Source organism: Phoca vitulina, unplaced genomic scaffold, assembly GCF_004348235.1.
Source record: "Phoca vitulina isolate PV1807 unplaced genomic scaffold, GSC_HSeal_1.0 scaffold44, whole genome shotgun sequence".
NCBI classification, from domain to species: domain Eukaryota; kingdom Metazoa; phylum Chordata; class Mammalia; order Carnivora; family Phocidae; genus Phoca; species Phoca vitulina.
The window spans coordinates 1,007,493-1,020,013 of NW_022589747.1; the positions used below are offsets into that span (position 1 = coordinate 1,007,493).

The 12,521-nt window shown below is 56.0% G+C and overlaps 1 protein-coding gene across 1 annotated transcript in view; it reads left to right on the top strand.

The window, feature by feature from the left end:
* Positions 1–12,521, top strand: part of ADCY1 (adenylate cyclase 1) — a 92,320-nt gene that overhangs the window by 37,268 nt on the left and 42,531 nt on the right. The window contains exons 7-10 of the mRNA XM_032430455.1: positions 709–864; positions 11,065–11,259; positions 11,432–11,529; positions 12,351–12,435. Of these exons, the coding sequence (XP_032286346.1) occupies positions 709–864; positions 11,065–11,259; positions 11,432–11,529; positions 12,351–12,435 (534 nt within the window). The remainder of the gene's footprint in view (positions 1–708; positions 865–11,064; positions 11,260–11,431; positions 11,530–12,350; positions 12,436–12,521) is intronic.

The window sequence follows — 12,521 nt, forward strand, 5'->3', positions numbered from 1 at the left end:
GTGAGGGGCTCAGGGCACAGGTGAGGGGTGCAGGGCACAGGTGAGGGGTGCAGGGCACAGGTGAGGGGCTCAGCGCACAGGTGGCCCCAGTACTCCTTCAGGACATAAGCAGGTGGGATATGAGGGAGAGCTTCAAGCTTCTCTGTCCTGTGTGTCCGTGGATCGGGGCTGTGCAGTCCCTTGTGACCTGGGGACCGTGGCTGCTGGGGGCTCCAGGGCAGGACAGGCTGGGCTCAGTGAGCTCACTCCTGAAGAACGGGAGAGAGGGTGTGGCAGGTGTCGGTGGGCTTGGAGGAGGGCCGGGTGAGGGGTTGGCGCTGGACCCCAGGACAGCAGGGCCCACCCATGTGGGAGTGGAGGGTGGGGTAAGACGGGCAGGGACCCCAGGGGTTGGTGGGTGGTGGTCCTCAGCCAGCTGCTGGCCCAGCCAGTAACGTCCAGGCTCCAGGGTCCCTAACTGGCCTGGCCCCAAATCTTCCCACGGCTCCTCCCCAGGACTGGGGCCTTGCTCTGGTTTTCAGAGGCCCCAGGGTAGCTGCGAGCTGTGTGCTGTGGGCCCGGCTTGCTGGTTCCATCCACGTCTGTTTGGCCTTGAGCACACGGTCCCCATGACCTCCCTGTCCCCGTCAGGTGCCCGCTCCCAGCTCGGGGGCGCGGGGGGCAGCATGGGTCTGCTGACGGGTATCTCCGTGCCGGCTGCCGGCACAGATATTTCCAGGGCTGATCCTGTCCGACATAAAGCCTGCCAAGAGGATGAAGTTCAAGACCGTGTGTTACCTGCTGGTTCAGCTCATGCACTGTCGGAAGATGTTCAAGGCGGAGATCCCCTTCTCCAACGTCATGACCTGTGAGGATGATGACAAGGTAGGAGGGCCGCCTCCCCGCCCCGGGAAGCCTGGTCCTGCATGCTTTCTTTCTTTCTTTCTTTTTTTTTTTTAAAGATTTTATTTATTTATTTGAGAGAGAGAATGAGACAGAGAGAGAGAACATGAGAGGGGGGAGGATCAGAGGGAGAAGCAGACTCCCTGCTGAGCAGGGAGTCCGATGCAGGACTGGATCCCGAGACTCCAGGATCATGATCTGAGCCGAAGGCAGTCGCTTAACCAACTGAGCCACCCAGGCACCCCCCTGCATGCTTTCTAACTGTGTAAATGCTGTTTAGAGCCGGGCTGCTTTTGCTTTCCTGGAAAAATCTTGCTATCATCTTGCAATTTTTTTTGCAATTTGGCCTTCCACTTGTTTGTGGGTAAATGCTTGTCCAGACCCCCAGCAGCTGTCTGAACCTTCCCTGAGGATATTCATGCTCATCAGATGCTCTGTCGCGAGGTCTGGAACCTCAGCCATGGCCTGCAAGCCCGGGTGCCATCAGGCAGGCTTGTCTCTGGCCGCCCCCACCCCCCGGTTCTCCTGCTACGCACCTGTTCACCCCCTTCCTGTTCAAAGTTGTCCAGTCCACGGAAGGTGGCCTCCTGGAGGTGCCTGCCTCGTGGCCTGGCTGCCAGGATTTTCCACCTTTCCTCTTGGGTTGGTCAGAGTCGTCTTTGGATGTTCTGGTCTTCTGCTGGGTTTGGGGGCGGTGCTGCTCTGTGGGGGTCCCAGCATCCCCTTCAACCGCACGGGCCTCGCGTCTTGGGGGGGCAGAGACCCCAGTCTTCTGGGGCAGGGGTCGCGTCCCAGGAGCCTGGGACAAGCCTGGAGTGCCACCCCTTCCCCTCCTGTGTCCTCGTGTCTTGGGCCCCCCGGCCCAGCGTGGCTCCATCCTGTGACTCATGTCCGGTCCCCGAGACCGCTGTCTGCTCACTCCTGTTTTCCCTGCCATTCCGGGTTTTGTGCCGTGGCAAGAAATTCCATCCCTGCAGTTCTGGGGGCTTTTCAGGAAGAAGCAAGAATCTGCTGGTGCTCCTGGGGGTTTCTTGCCTCACAGGTTTTTTGTGGTTTTGACTGTGAGCTCACATTTGTGAGAATTTTGCTGGAAATTCTTCAAGAGCGGTGCTGATGTGGGTTCTATCAAGATTGGCCTTCCCCTCGGCCAGGTACCTGGGGGCTTCACGTGCTTGCCCAGTGGATTTTAGATGTCCCAGCTGGGCAGACGTGTGCAGATGTGTTCCCGGGGTTCCCCTCGATGCAGAGCCAGGTTTAAGACTGTCCCCCGTGCAAGGGCTCCTCATGTTGGTGTTTGCTGAAGGGGCTGCTGGGGGCGTGGGCCCTCGCTAGAGCTTTGACCTCACTGCCCACCGTGCTCAGGCCCCGCGTTGCTGCGGTTGGCTCGTGAGGGATGACGGGCTCTCCAAGCTCTCCGGGTCTCAGAGGGCAGCGACGCATCAGCCACCTGCCCGGCCTGGGTTCCCGCGTCGGATGTCCTCTGGTGACTTCCCTTTCTTACCAGCTTCCTGTGCATTTGGAAGTGTGTGTGTGTGCATGAGTGTGGGTGCACGTGTGTGTATAAGTGTGTGCATGTTTGCGTGCGTGCATGTATGAGTGTGCACACGAGTGTGTGCATGCAGGCATGTGTGTGCATGTGTGTATGAGTGTGCATGTATGAGTGTGCATACAAGTGTGTGCATGCAGGCATATGTGCGCATGTGTGTATGAGTGTGCATGTATGAGTGTGCACACGAGTGTGTGCATGCAGGCATGTGTGTGCATGTGTGTATGAGTGTGCACACGAGTGTGCACCCATGCGTGCGTATATGTGTTCATGCATGCATACACGTGTGTATGTGTGTGCATGTTTGCGTGCGTGCATGTATGAGTGTGCACACGTGTGTGTATGCAGGCACGTGTGTGCATGTGTGTACGAGTGTGCACACGAGTGTGTGCATGCAGGCATGTGTGCATGAGTGTGCACGCATGTGTGTGCATGTATGTGTTCACGCATGCATGCACGTGTGTGCGTGCATGAGTGTATGAGTGTGTGCGATGCATGCACGTGTGTGTGTGTGAGTGTGTGTGATGCATGCACGTGTGTGTGTGGGGGGGAGTGGCCCCTTCCCTCCCTGGTCTGGAGTTGCTGCTGGATTCCTCACCCCCGTCCTCTTCCTCCTGCCCCTCCTGGGAGCGCAGAGCCATGCTGGGTTTCTTCCGGTCTCCCACATCCTGAATCCTGGCCCAGCCCCGGACACCCCAGATCTCTGGAGTCACAGGTCAGGCTCTGCCCACCTGAGACTCTGGTCCTTCATGTGTGTGTGCTGGGGACAGTGGGTCCTGGCCCTCCAGCCTCCCTCCTTGGGGGCCACTTGCTGCCTCACGCTATACCCAGTGCCTAAGTGTGGCATGCGGGCATGCACCCTTGCCTTCGTCCCTGTCGTTGTGCCCGGCACCCCAGGTCCAAGGCCGAGCCCCCCAACCATCGTGTGGTTTCAGGCTCCTCATCTGCGCCCAGCTTCCTGACCTGAGAGGGTCTCCCCGCACCGCTGGTGAGCTGCCTGCGAGTGTGTGGGACTCCTGCACCCCGAGCTTTGGCCCCACGTCTGGTCCCTCCCCGCCAGCCGGCACTTCCAGCCTCCGTGGCCCAGGCGGTTCCCCTGCCGGGGAGACGGAGGGGCAGGCAGGTAGCGGGCTGGGGAACCGCGGCTTCCCCTCATCACCATCTGCCTTGTGAGCGGTGGAAATAAGCCCCAACGTGCAGGATAGCAGTGTCTGCACCGTGGGAGGCCCCCAGCGGTTGAGACGGGACAGTGACAAGGCCGGTGGTCCCGAAGGATGGGGTGGACAGGCGCAGAGGCGGGGCCGGCCCGCCAGTGAGGGCAGCTCGGGAGATGGCCGTCGAGTGACCCGCGGGGCAGGCCCTTCCGCCTGCGGGTGCTGTCCCTAGGGCCCCCCAGAGCCTGCGTCCCCTTCGGGATGAGGTCTCCCATTGGCCTTGTCTTCCCTCCTCCGCGTCCAGGCCTCACTCCCGTGCGGGCGCCCTCGTGTGTGGCCAGGGTGGGCCCCGCGGACGGCGCTGGGCTGGTCTGTCCCGCTGCGCACCTCGCATCACACGTGTGGATTTAATGGAAGTCGCGGGATGATCTACGAGTAGCTTGGTCGCTTGTTTTTGTCACCTGCCGGTACGGTATCGCGAACGTTTCTCATATTAATAAACGTTCCTCCGAAATGTGATCTTTATGTGACCGTGTGCGTCTCCAGCCTGAGGAGAGACTGTGTGTTGATTCCAGGTCCGTTGACGTTTAGGTCATTTACGATTTTTCGTTTTCCGGTCAGAGTGAGTAACTCAGAGCGTTTCTCTCACGGAAGTGCGTGGACGTCAGTGATCACATCTGCGGGTCCCGGGTCGGCGGGAGCGGGCGTGCGGTCGGTGTCCACGCAGCCCCCCGCGCCGTGCCCAGCGCTCCGGGTCCACGCACATCTCTGCTGTCCGGCTCCCGCCTCCTGGCCAGTAACTTTTCCAAAATGTCATTTCTACCATTTCTGTCTGAATTTAACAAAGATAACGTTTCAGCTCACGTTGAAACTCATCCCGGTAACGTCTTCCTCAGCTCAGCTCACGTCGTAGTCGTGACTCTGACCTTTCCTCCACCTTGTATTAACTGTTGCTGGCGGGAGAGCCACGCTCTTTCCTTCTGGCTGTTCACTGTGATGCTTTGGGTTAGAAGCGGCCGCCCCCATGAGCGAGTGTTTGCGCTTTTTGACAACGAGGAGTAGATGCTGAATTTCAGAAACTGCATTCAGTATATACGGAGGTGACCCATCCGGTGGCTTTCTCCCCGACTCGCATGGTGACAGGTGCACGGGACCCTCCGGTGTCTCTGGGACACTGAGTTGCTGCTCCTCGCTGTCTGAGCCGCCGCGTCAGGATGCCCGAGCTGGGCATCGGGGCTCGTCTTCTGCTCTCTGCCTGGGACAGCACTGGCTCCTCTCTCTGCCGCCACAGCCACGCGTGGGCCCCTCTCTTGTGGCTTTCAGTTGTTGCCAGAGGGGATATTGTGAGCCCTGAGGCCGCCGGCTGCCCCGGGCGGGTCTGTGTCTGTCAGCCCCAGATGGGTCAGCCCAGGACCCAGTCACCATCAGCCGCTCACCTCTGCGCACCGGCTCAGGCAGGCGCTCCCTGACCGTGGTCGGGTCTCAGGCCAGGTCTGCCATCTGGTGACAGTGTGCACGGGGCCAGGAAAGCAAGGCCGAGTGTGGCGTCCTTCCTTCTCAGGCCCCAACAAAGACTGTTTCGAGCATGGGCATGGAGTCTCTCACCTGGGACTGTCATCGACGGCCCGGCCCCAGAGCTCTGTGCCCCCAGCGCCCCCTCCCTTCCTGTGTGTCCGGCCCGTTCCAGTAAGAGGTTCTGCTCCTCCTCGCTCCCAGTGGCCTGTGTCCATGGAGCACATTAAACCCAGAGGCGTCAGCACGGCGATTCAGCCAACGTACCCACACTTCCCGAGTCCCGGTGAGCAGGGGGACATCGCAGAGACCCTACGATGTTACCAGTGAGAGAGACGTTGGCACCTCTATTACAAACCGTCACAGTTTTGAAGAGCAGAGCAGATTCCTGATAAATGTGAGGAGAGAAGACCCAGGCAGGAATGGAAATCTGTATGCCCTTTGGGGCGTCCCTGCAGCATGGGGGTCGACTGCAGGGCCCTGAGTGGGCTGGGGAGAGCGTATAGGGAGGGAGACTGGGGTACAGGTTGGGAGGGAGCAGCCGCTTGCTGACCACAGCCCGGAGGGGCCAGCGCCGGGCAGGGCCACGTCTCACCAGGTGCTGTCCCGAGCTTGTGTGTCGTGGCTGGGAGATGCTTTTGCTCGTCCCTGCTACTCACCTGCCTCAGGGAGCGGGGTGTCCAAGCTGAGCCCCAGAGAGCGCACTCCTGCCCAGCCCCACCCAGATGAGGCCGTCACTGGGCACTGCCGTCCTTCCTGTCCCCCAGCTCACCACCCGTCTCTCCCGGCAACCGCATCCCATGGCAGGGAGCGGTCAACTGGGAGTGGAGGGGCAGACGGGCCCCAGCCCCCAAGGATGTCAATTTACACACGTGTATGCTCAGGGGTCCTGCTAGTCAGCAGCAGGCTTGGTGGCATTGAAGAAAACCCCAATTGTGGTGACTTGAACGAAAGGTTTCTTATGGTTAAAGTAAACCTGGAGATCGGGCAGGACGGAGCTAATGTGGCAGCTTCACAATCATCTTGAACCAGACCTCTTCTATGATGCTATTCTGGCTTGTCTGCTATCACCTCATGGCCCAAGATAGATGCTGGGGCTCCAGTCATTGCGTCCACATTCCAGCTGGCAGATGGGGGGGGCAGGCGAGTACATTTCAGCCCCCAAGCCGGCTTTCCTAGGTGAGGCCTGCCTGCCCAGGCCAGTTCCTCCATGTGCCCACAAGCCCTGCCGGCGACCAGAGCGGGTCACCTCTCCTGCCCTGGGTCAGCGAGCAGATGGATCGATGGCCACCGGCCTCCCAGGAGCCTGCCCCGCAGTCTGGCTCATCTTCCCAGCTTGTGTGAGCAGCCCATAGTTCCCGGCGTGTCTGCCTCGCCTGGGCCTCCACGTGGACTGGGGCTCCAGCTGCCCCCCTCCGGCAGCACGGGGGGACCTGCTTGCTGTCTCCACTGAGGACAGGGAGAGCCAGCTTGAGGACTCGGTCTGGGCCAACGTGCTTCCAGCTCTTCACAAGCATGAGCGTTCTGCGTCTTTTGAGAACTCCCCTTGGGGGCCACCTTTGTTCTCGTGTTACAGACCAGGAAGCTGGAGCACAGAGAGGTTAAGCAGCTCACTCCGGGTTGCACAGCTGCTGGTTTTCAGGTCTCTGCATTGAAGCCACCAGCCTTCCCTTCGGCAGGTCCAGAAAGAGGCTCGGGCAGCCAAGTTCCACAGCAAAATGAGCAACAAATTTTCTCCTAAACTTGATTTTGATTCGGTTTCCAAGGAAATACATGTTTGTTGTGGAAAGTCGAGAAAAGTGTGAAAAAGAGGGAGACTGGGATCCCGGCCCCAGAAGGTGGCCACATTACCGTCCTGTCCCATTGAAGGAGTCACTGCCCGGGGTCCCCCGCGTGCCCAGGATGGCGCCGCCCCCCAAGAAGTCAGCCCTGCCCCCCTCTTGGCCTCTGCAGACCCGGGGCTGGCGGGCAGACAGGTGCTCCTCCTGGGATAACTGAGCGCTGTGGCGGAGATCCAGGGGTCGTGGTGCCCGCCGGCCTTTCCCTGCACGCCGATGCTCACGGGAGCTGACCTGGTGTCACGGGAGGTGGCAGGGTGCGAGTGTTTTTGTCGTGTACAAATGCTTTAGGTCCCGGGGGAGGGCGCATTCGTGGGAGTACATCAGGGGTTTGCCGGCCCTGCGGACCCTGCGTACAGGTGGGTCTTCCTGCGCTTATTCTCGGACCCGGGGAGGCCGGGGCCGTGGAAATGGAAGGAGCACGTTCACAGGCGGGTGGTTGCGTGGGAGCGATCTGCAGGCTGCCCCGCAGAAGGTCAGTGGCTTGTTTCCAAGCAGGGACTGTGTGTGGCGGCTTTCTGTCCGTACCTGTTAAGGTTTCTGCAGCTTTCTGGAGGTGGGGGTGACGCACCGCCCCGACCACACGCGCGTCCACCGCGGAATCAAGCAGCGTGCCCAGAGAGGCCTGGGGGCCCCCAGTGGCCTCCCCCGCGGTCACAGCTCGCCCGGCGACCGCACGGACCCAAACAAGGGAATGGGCTTTGGTGGTTGGGGTGTGTGTGGCTCTGGCCTGCTTCCTCCCGGCGGCCACGCTCGGCTCCGGAGCGGTTCCTTCACGGCCACAGTCCCCCTTCTGCTGGGGTCACACGGCCACCCTCCCCAAAGCCCAGCTGCACTGACTACTCTGCGTCCCGTGACTCACACTTGAGGGTGTTGTATACGCCCCGCGACCTTGGCTCTCTCTTCAGTCTCCACGCAAAGCCCGCGGGTCCCTCCAGGCTGTTCCTGCGCCAGTAGCTCGAGCCTTGCCGTGGCCACGGGCGTTCCACGGTGTGGAGGGACCACTGTTTGCGTGGCCTGTTGAAGGACCTTTTGGTTGTTTCCAGCTCTGACTGTTGCAAATAAAATTGCAGTCAGCGTTCACGTTCAGAGTTTGGTGGGGACATAACTGCTTATTTGCTGGGAGAGACGCCCGACTGCCATGGATGGGTCTTGGTTTTTTGCTTTTGTTTTTTAAGAAACTGCCAAACCGTTTGTGGAGTGACTGTCCCGTTTCACGTTCCCAGCAGGCACGTGTGAGAGATCGGGCTTCTCTGTGTCCTCGCCAGCCCGTGGTGCCGTCACTGTTTTTAGAACATTTTGACTGTTCTAAGTGTGTAGTGACACCTCATGATTTTATTTGGCATTTTCCTGATGGCTAATCATGCCGATCGTCGTTTCAAGTCCTTATTTTCTGTCCACATATTTTTCTCTTCTTTTTTTTTGGAAAAATATCTGTCTTGCTTTCTAATCTGAGTGACTTCTTGGTACTGCTGACCTTTGAGAGTTCTTCAAATTCTGGATCTGATTCTTCTGTCAGATGTGTGGTTTGTACGTGTTTTCTCCCAGCGTGTGGCTTGTCTTTCACAGACAGATGTTTTAAATTTTGAAGATGTCCAATTTTACTGATATTTTTTCCTTTATGAACTGTTTGGTTTTGGTGTTGCAAGAGATCTTTACGTAGCCCAAACCCCAAAGATTTTCACCTTTCTTCTAAGAGTTTATACTTACATGTTTTATAGTTAAACCTGTGGTGTGTTTTGAGTTAATCTTTTATAAGCTGTGAGGTTTAGGTTAAGATTTACTTTTTGGGGGGCGCCTGGGTGGCTCAGATGGTTGAGCATCTGCCTTCGGCTCAGGTCATGATCCCAGGGTCCTGGGATCAAGCCCCACGTTGGGCTCCTTGCTCAGTGGGGAGTCTACTTCTTCCTCTGCCTCTCCCTCTGCTTATACTCTCTCTGTCTCTCTCTCCCTCTCAAATGAATAAATAAAATCTTAAAAAAATAAAGATTTACTTTTTTTGCATGTGGACATCCATTTGGTCCAGCGCCATTTGTGGAAAAGACTATCCCTCTTCCATTGAATTGCTTTTGCATTTTAGTCAAAAATCATTGACCATACTTGTGTGAGGCTGTTTCTGGGCTCTCTAGGGTGTTCTGTTCCTCTGAGAACACCCTACTGTCCTGATCAAAGGAGCTATACAATAAGTCTTAACATTGGGTTGAGTGATTTTAAGAAAAAGAATGAAGGGGGGAAATTGGAGGGGGAGATGAACCATGAGAGATGATGGACTTTGAAAAACAAGGTGGGAGGATGGGTTAGCCTGGTGATGGGTATTGAGGAGGGCACGTTCTGCATGGAGCACTGGGTGTTATGCACAAACAATGAATCATGGAACACTACATCAAAAACTAATGATGTAATGTATGGGGATTAACATAATAAAAAATTTGAAATTAAAATAAAAAAAGAAAAACGTTTTCTAATCCATGAGCATGGGTATCCCTCCTTGTATTGAGATCTTTGATTTCTTCCATCAGTATTATATAGTTTTCAGCATACAAGTTGTGTACGTGTTTTGTTAGAGTTGTACCTAGGACTTCATTTTTTCCCCGTGATTATGAGTGGCACTGAATTTTAACTTTGGTCTTCACATGCTGATTATTAGTTTAAGAAATACCTTTATTTATTTATTTATTTATTTTTAGAGAGAGAGCGCATGTGCGGGAGCAGGGGGAGGGGCAGAGGGAGAGAGAGAACCTCAAGCTGACTCCCCACTGAGCACGGAGCCCGACGCAGGGCTTGATCCCACGACCCTGAGGTCACAACCTGAGCCAAAACCAAGAGTCAGACGCCTAACTGACTGGCCACCCAGGCGCCCCAGTAAATACCCTTTTTATGTTTATCTTGTTTCTGGTGACCTTGTGGAATTCATTTGTTCTAGGGCTTTTCCTCCCCTTGGAATTTTCTATGTAGACCATCCTGTCATCTGCAAATAGGGCCAGTTTTAGTTCTTTCTTTCTAATATTTGCCTTTTATTTCCTTTTCTTGCCCTATTGCAGTGTTTGCAGTCTCTAGCACTGCTGAAAGTCAGGGGGAAAGCACTCCGTCTTTCACCAGCAACTATGACGCTAGCTATCGGTACTGTGTAGATCTTCACCAAGTTGGGGAATTTCCCCTCCCTCCCTAGTTTTCTGATCATGTTTATCAAGAATGAGTATTGGATTTTGTCAAATGCTTTCTCTGTATCAATTGACACAACCATGGGATTTGTTCATATGGTGTTAATATGGTGTAGGCATCGACGTACAAATATGTAAAAAGACTTGCATCTCTAGAAATGGTTATGGTGTATGCTGCTATTTATATACTGCTGAATTCTATTTGCTGACATTTTGTTAAAGATTTTAGCATCAGTAGTGAGAGAGATGGCCTGTGGTGTTCCTTTTTTTGTACCGTCTTGGTCTGATCTTGGTATCAGGATAATACTGACTTTATAAAGTACGTGGAAGGTGTTACCTTTTCTATTTTCTGGAAGAGATTGTATAGAATTGGTGTTAATTCTTACTTAAATGTTTAGTAGAATTCTCCAGTGAAACTCTCTGGGCCTGGAGATTAATTTTTCAGGAGTTTTACGGTTATGAATTGACTTTCTTTAGTAATTACAGGGCTCATCTAATAATCTTTCGTGTTGGGTGAGTTGTGGTTACGTGTTTTGAGTAGCTCTTTGATCTGAGTTGTCAAATCAATGTGTACAATTGTTCACAGAAATTCCTTGTCACCTTTTTGATGTCTGCAAGGTCGGTAGTAGAATCACATTTCATTCCCGAGTTTGTTATCGCCTTTCTCTTTTTTTCTTTGTCATGCCTGCTAGAGATTTGTCCATTTTATTGATATTTCAAAAGAACCAATCTCTATTTTATTGCCCTGTGCTGGGTACCGCCCCCATCCACACGGGGTGCCACATGAATGTCGCGTGCCCCCATTTGCAGACGTGGGAGTCCCAGGCAGGGTAGCTGGGACTGCATCTCAGCCCCAAACCCGGCCCCCCAGACTGCAGTGGGCGAGCACGCAGGCTGGAGGGAGCATGAGAGCTTCTTCTTCAGTAAGTGGAGGATTTGCTAACATTTCTTTCTTTCCCCCGTGGCTGCAGCGGAGGGCGTTGAGAACTGCGTCGGAAAAACTCAGAAACCGCTCGTCCTTCTCTGCAAACGTCGTCTACACCACCCCGGGCACGCGCGTCAACAGGTACATCAGCCGCCTCCTGGAAGCCCGCCAGATGGAGCTGGAGATGGCGGACCTGGACTTCTTCACCCTGAAGTACAAGCAGGCTGAGCGTGAGCGCAAGGTAGGTGACCGGGACCTCAGGAGCGCAGAGAACCCCGGGGGTCCCTCGGCTGTGGCCCCCCGCCCTTGCTTTTGTCGACGCGGCTGCGGTTCCTGGTCCTGGGTGCCCCCGGGGGACCCCCCGTGTCTCCCAGTGGCCGCAGCCACTGATGGTGGGTCTTGGTGTCCCCTAGTACCACCAGCTGCAGGACGAGTATTTCACCAGTGCCGTCGTGCTCGCGCTCATCCTGGCCGCCTTGTTTGGCCTTGTCTACCTTCTCATCATCCCGCAGTAAGTGTGGCGGGCCCCGCGGTCAGCGGTCGGGGGAGAAGGGCCGGGGGTTCCTTCCATGTCCGCTGGCGTCTCCCCCGTGGTCCCCAGCTCACGGGGATGGTGCCGGCCATGGCCAGCTGTCCACGGGCTCCAGGGAGCCGGGAGGGCAGGCCCCGGTGGCCCACGTGTGGGGGGCACTCGCTCCCAGGTTCTCCGTTGTCGTGCAAACAACCCTAAGACACCAGCCGTTCCCAGCGTTTCCATCCACACAACGTGTACCCTTGACTCCAGGACGGATTTCGAGGGAGAAAATGCACATTGGTTTCTGGGTGTGCGTCTTTTTCAGATACGTCAAAATGAGGAAAAGCGGCCTCTGGAAAAGAAGAAAAGTGTAGTAATTGAATAATATTCAGTTATGCTAAGTCAAAGTGAGCTTGCAGTGTTTGTTTTTGATGGGAAGATGATTTTCCTTCCAGACAGACAGCTTTCTTGACAAGCCCTCCCTAGCGGAGTTGTTCCCCTGTGAGTTTCCGGAGTTTCCAGAAAGCACAGGAAGCTGCCCCGTCCCCGGACGCTGGGAACACGGTGACCACCTGATGGCCCTGTGTGGGGATTCATCTTTTTCTACAGAAGCTGCTCTCAGATGACACCCGAGGGGACAGGAGCATCCAGGGGCCTGTCCTTCAGGAGGGAGGACCTTGTGGCAGACCCAAGTGGATAGAAGTCCGGGTGGAGACAGGAAAGGACTTGGTGGAGAGGTCAGGCGTTGGAATCGCAGGCTCCTCTTGGGCACACCTTGCTGGGCCCAGCCCGCAGTGAGCCTGTGTCTTCTGTCCTAGGAGTGTGGTCGTCCTCCTGCTGCTGGTGTTCTGCATCTGCTTCCTGGTGGCCTGTGTCCTGTACCTGCACATCACCCGGGTCCAGGTGCGTGCGTGTGTGTATGTGTCCCGTACCTGCCCATCCCCGGGTCCAGGTGCGTGTGCGTGTGTGTCCCGTACCTGCCCATCCCC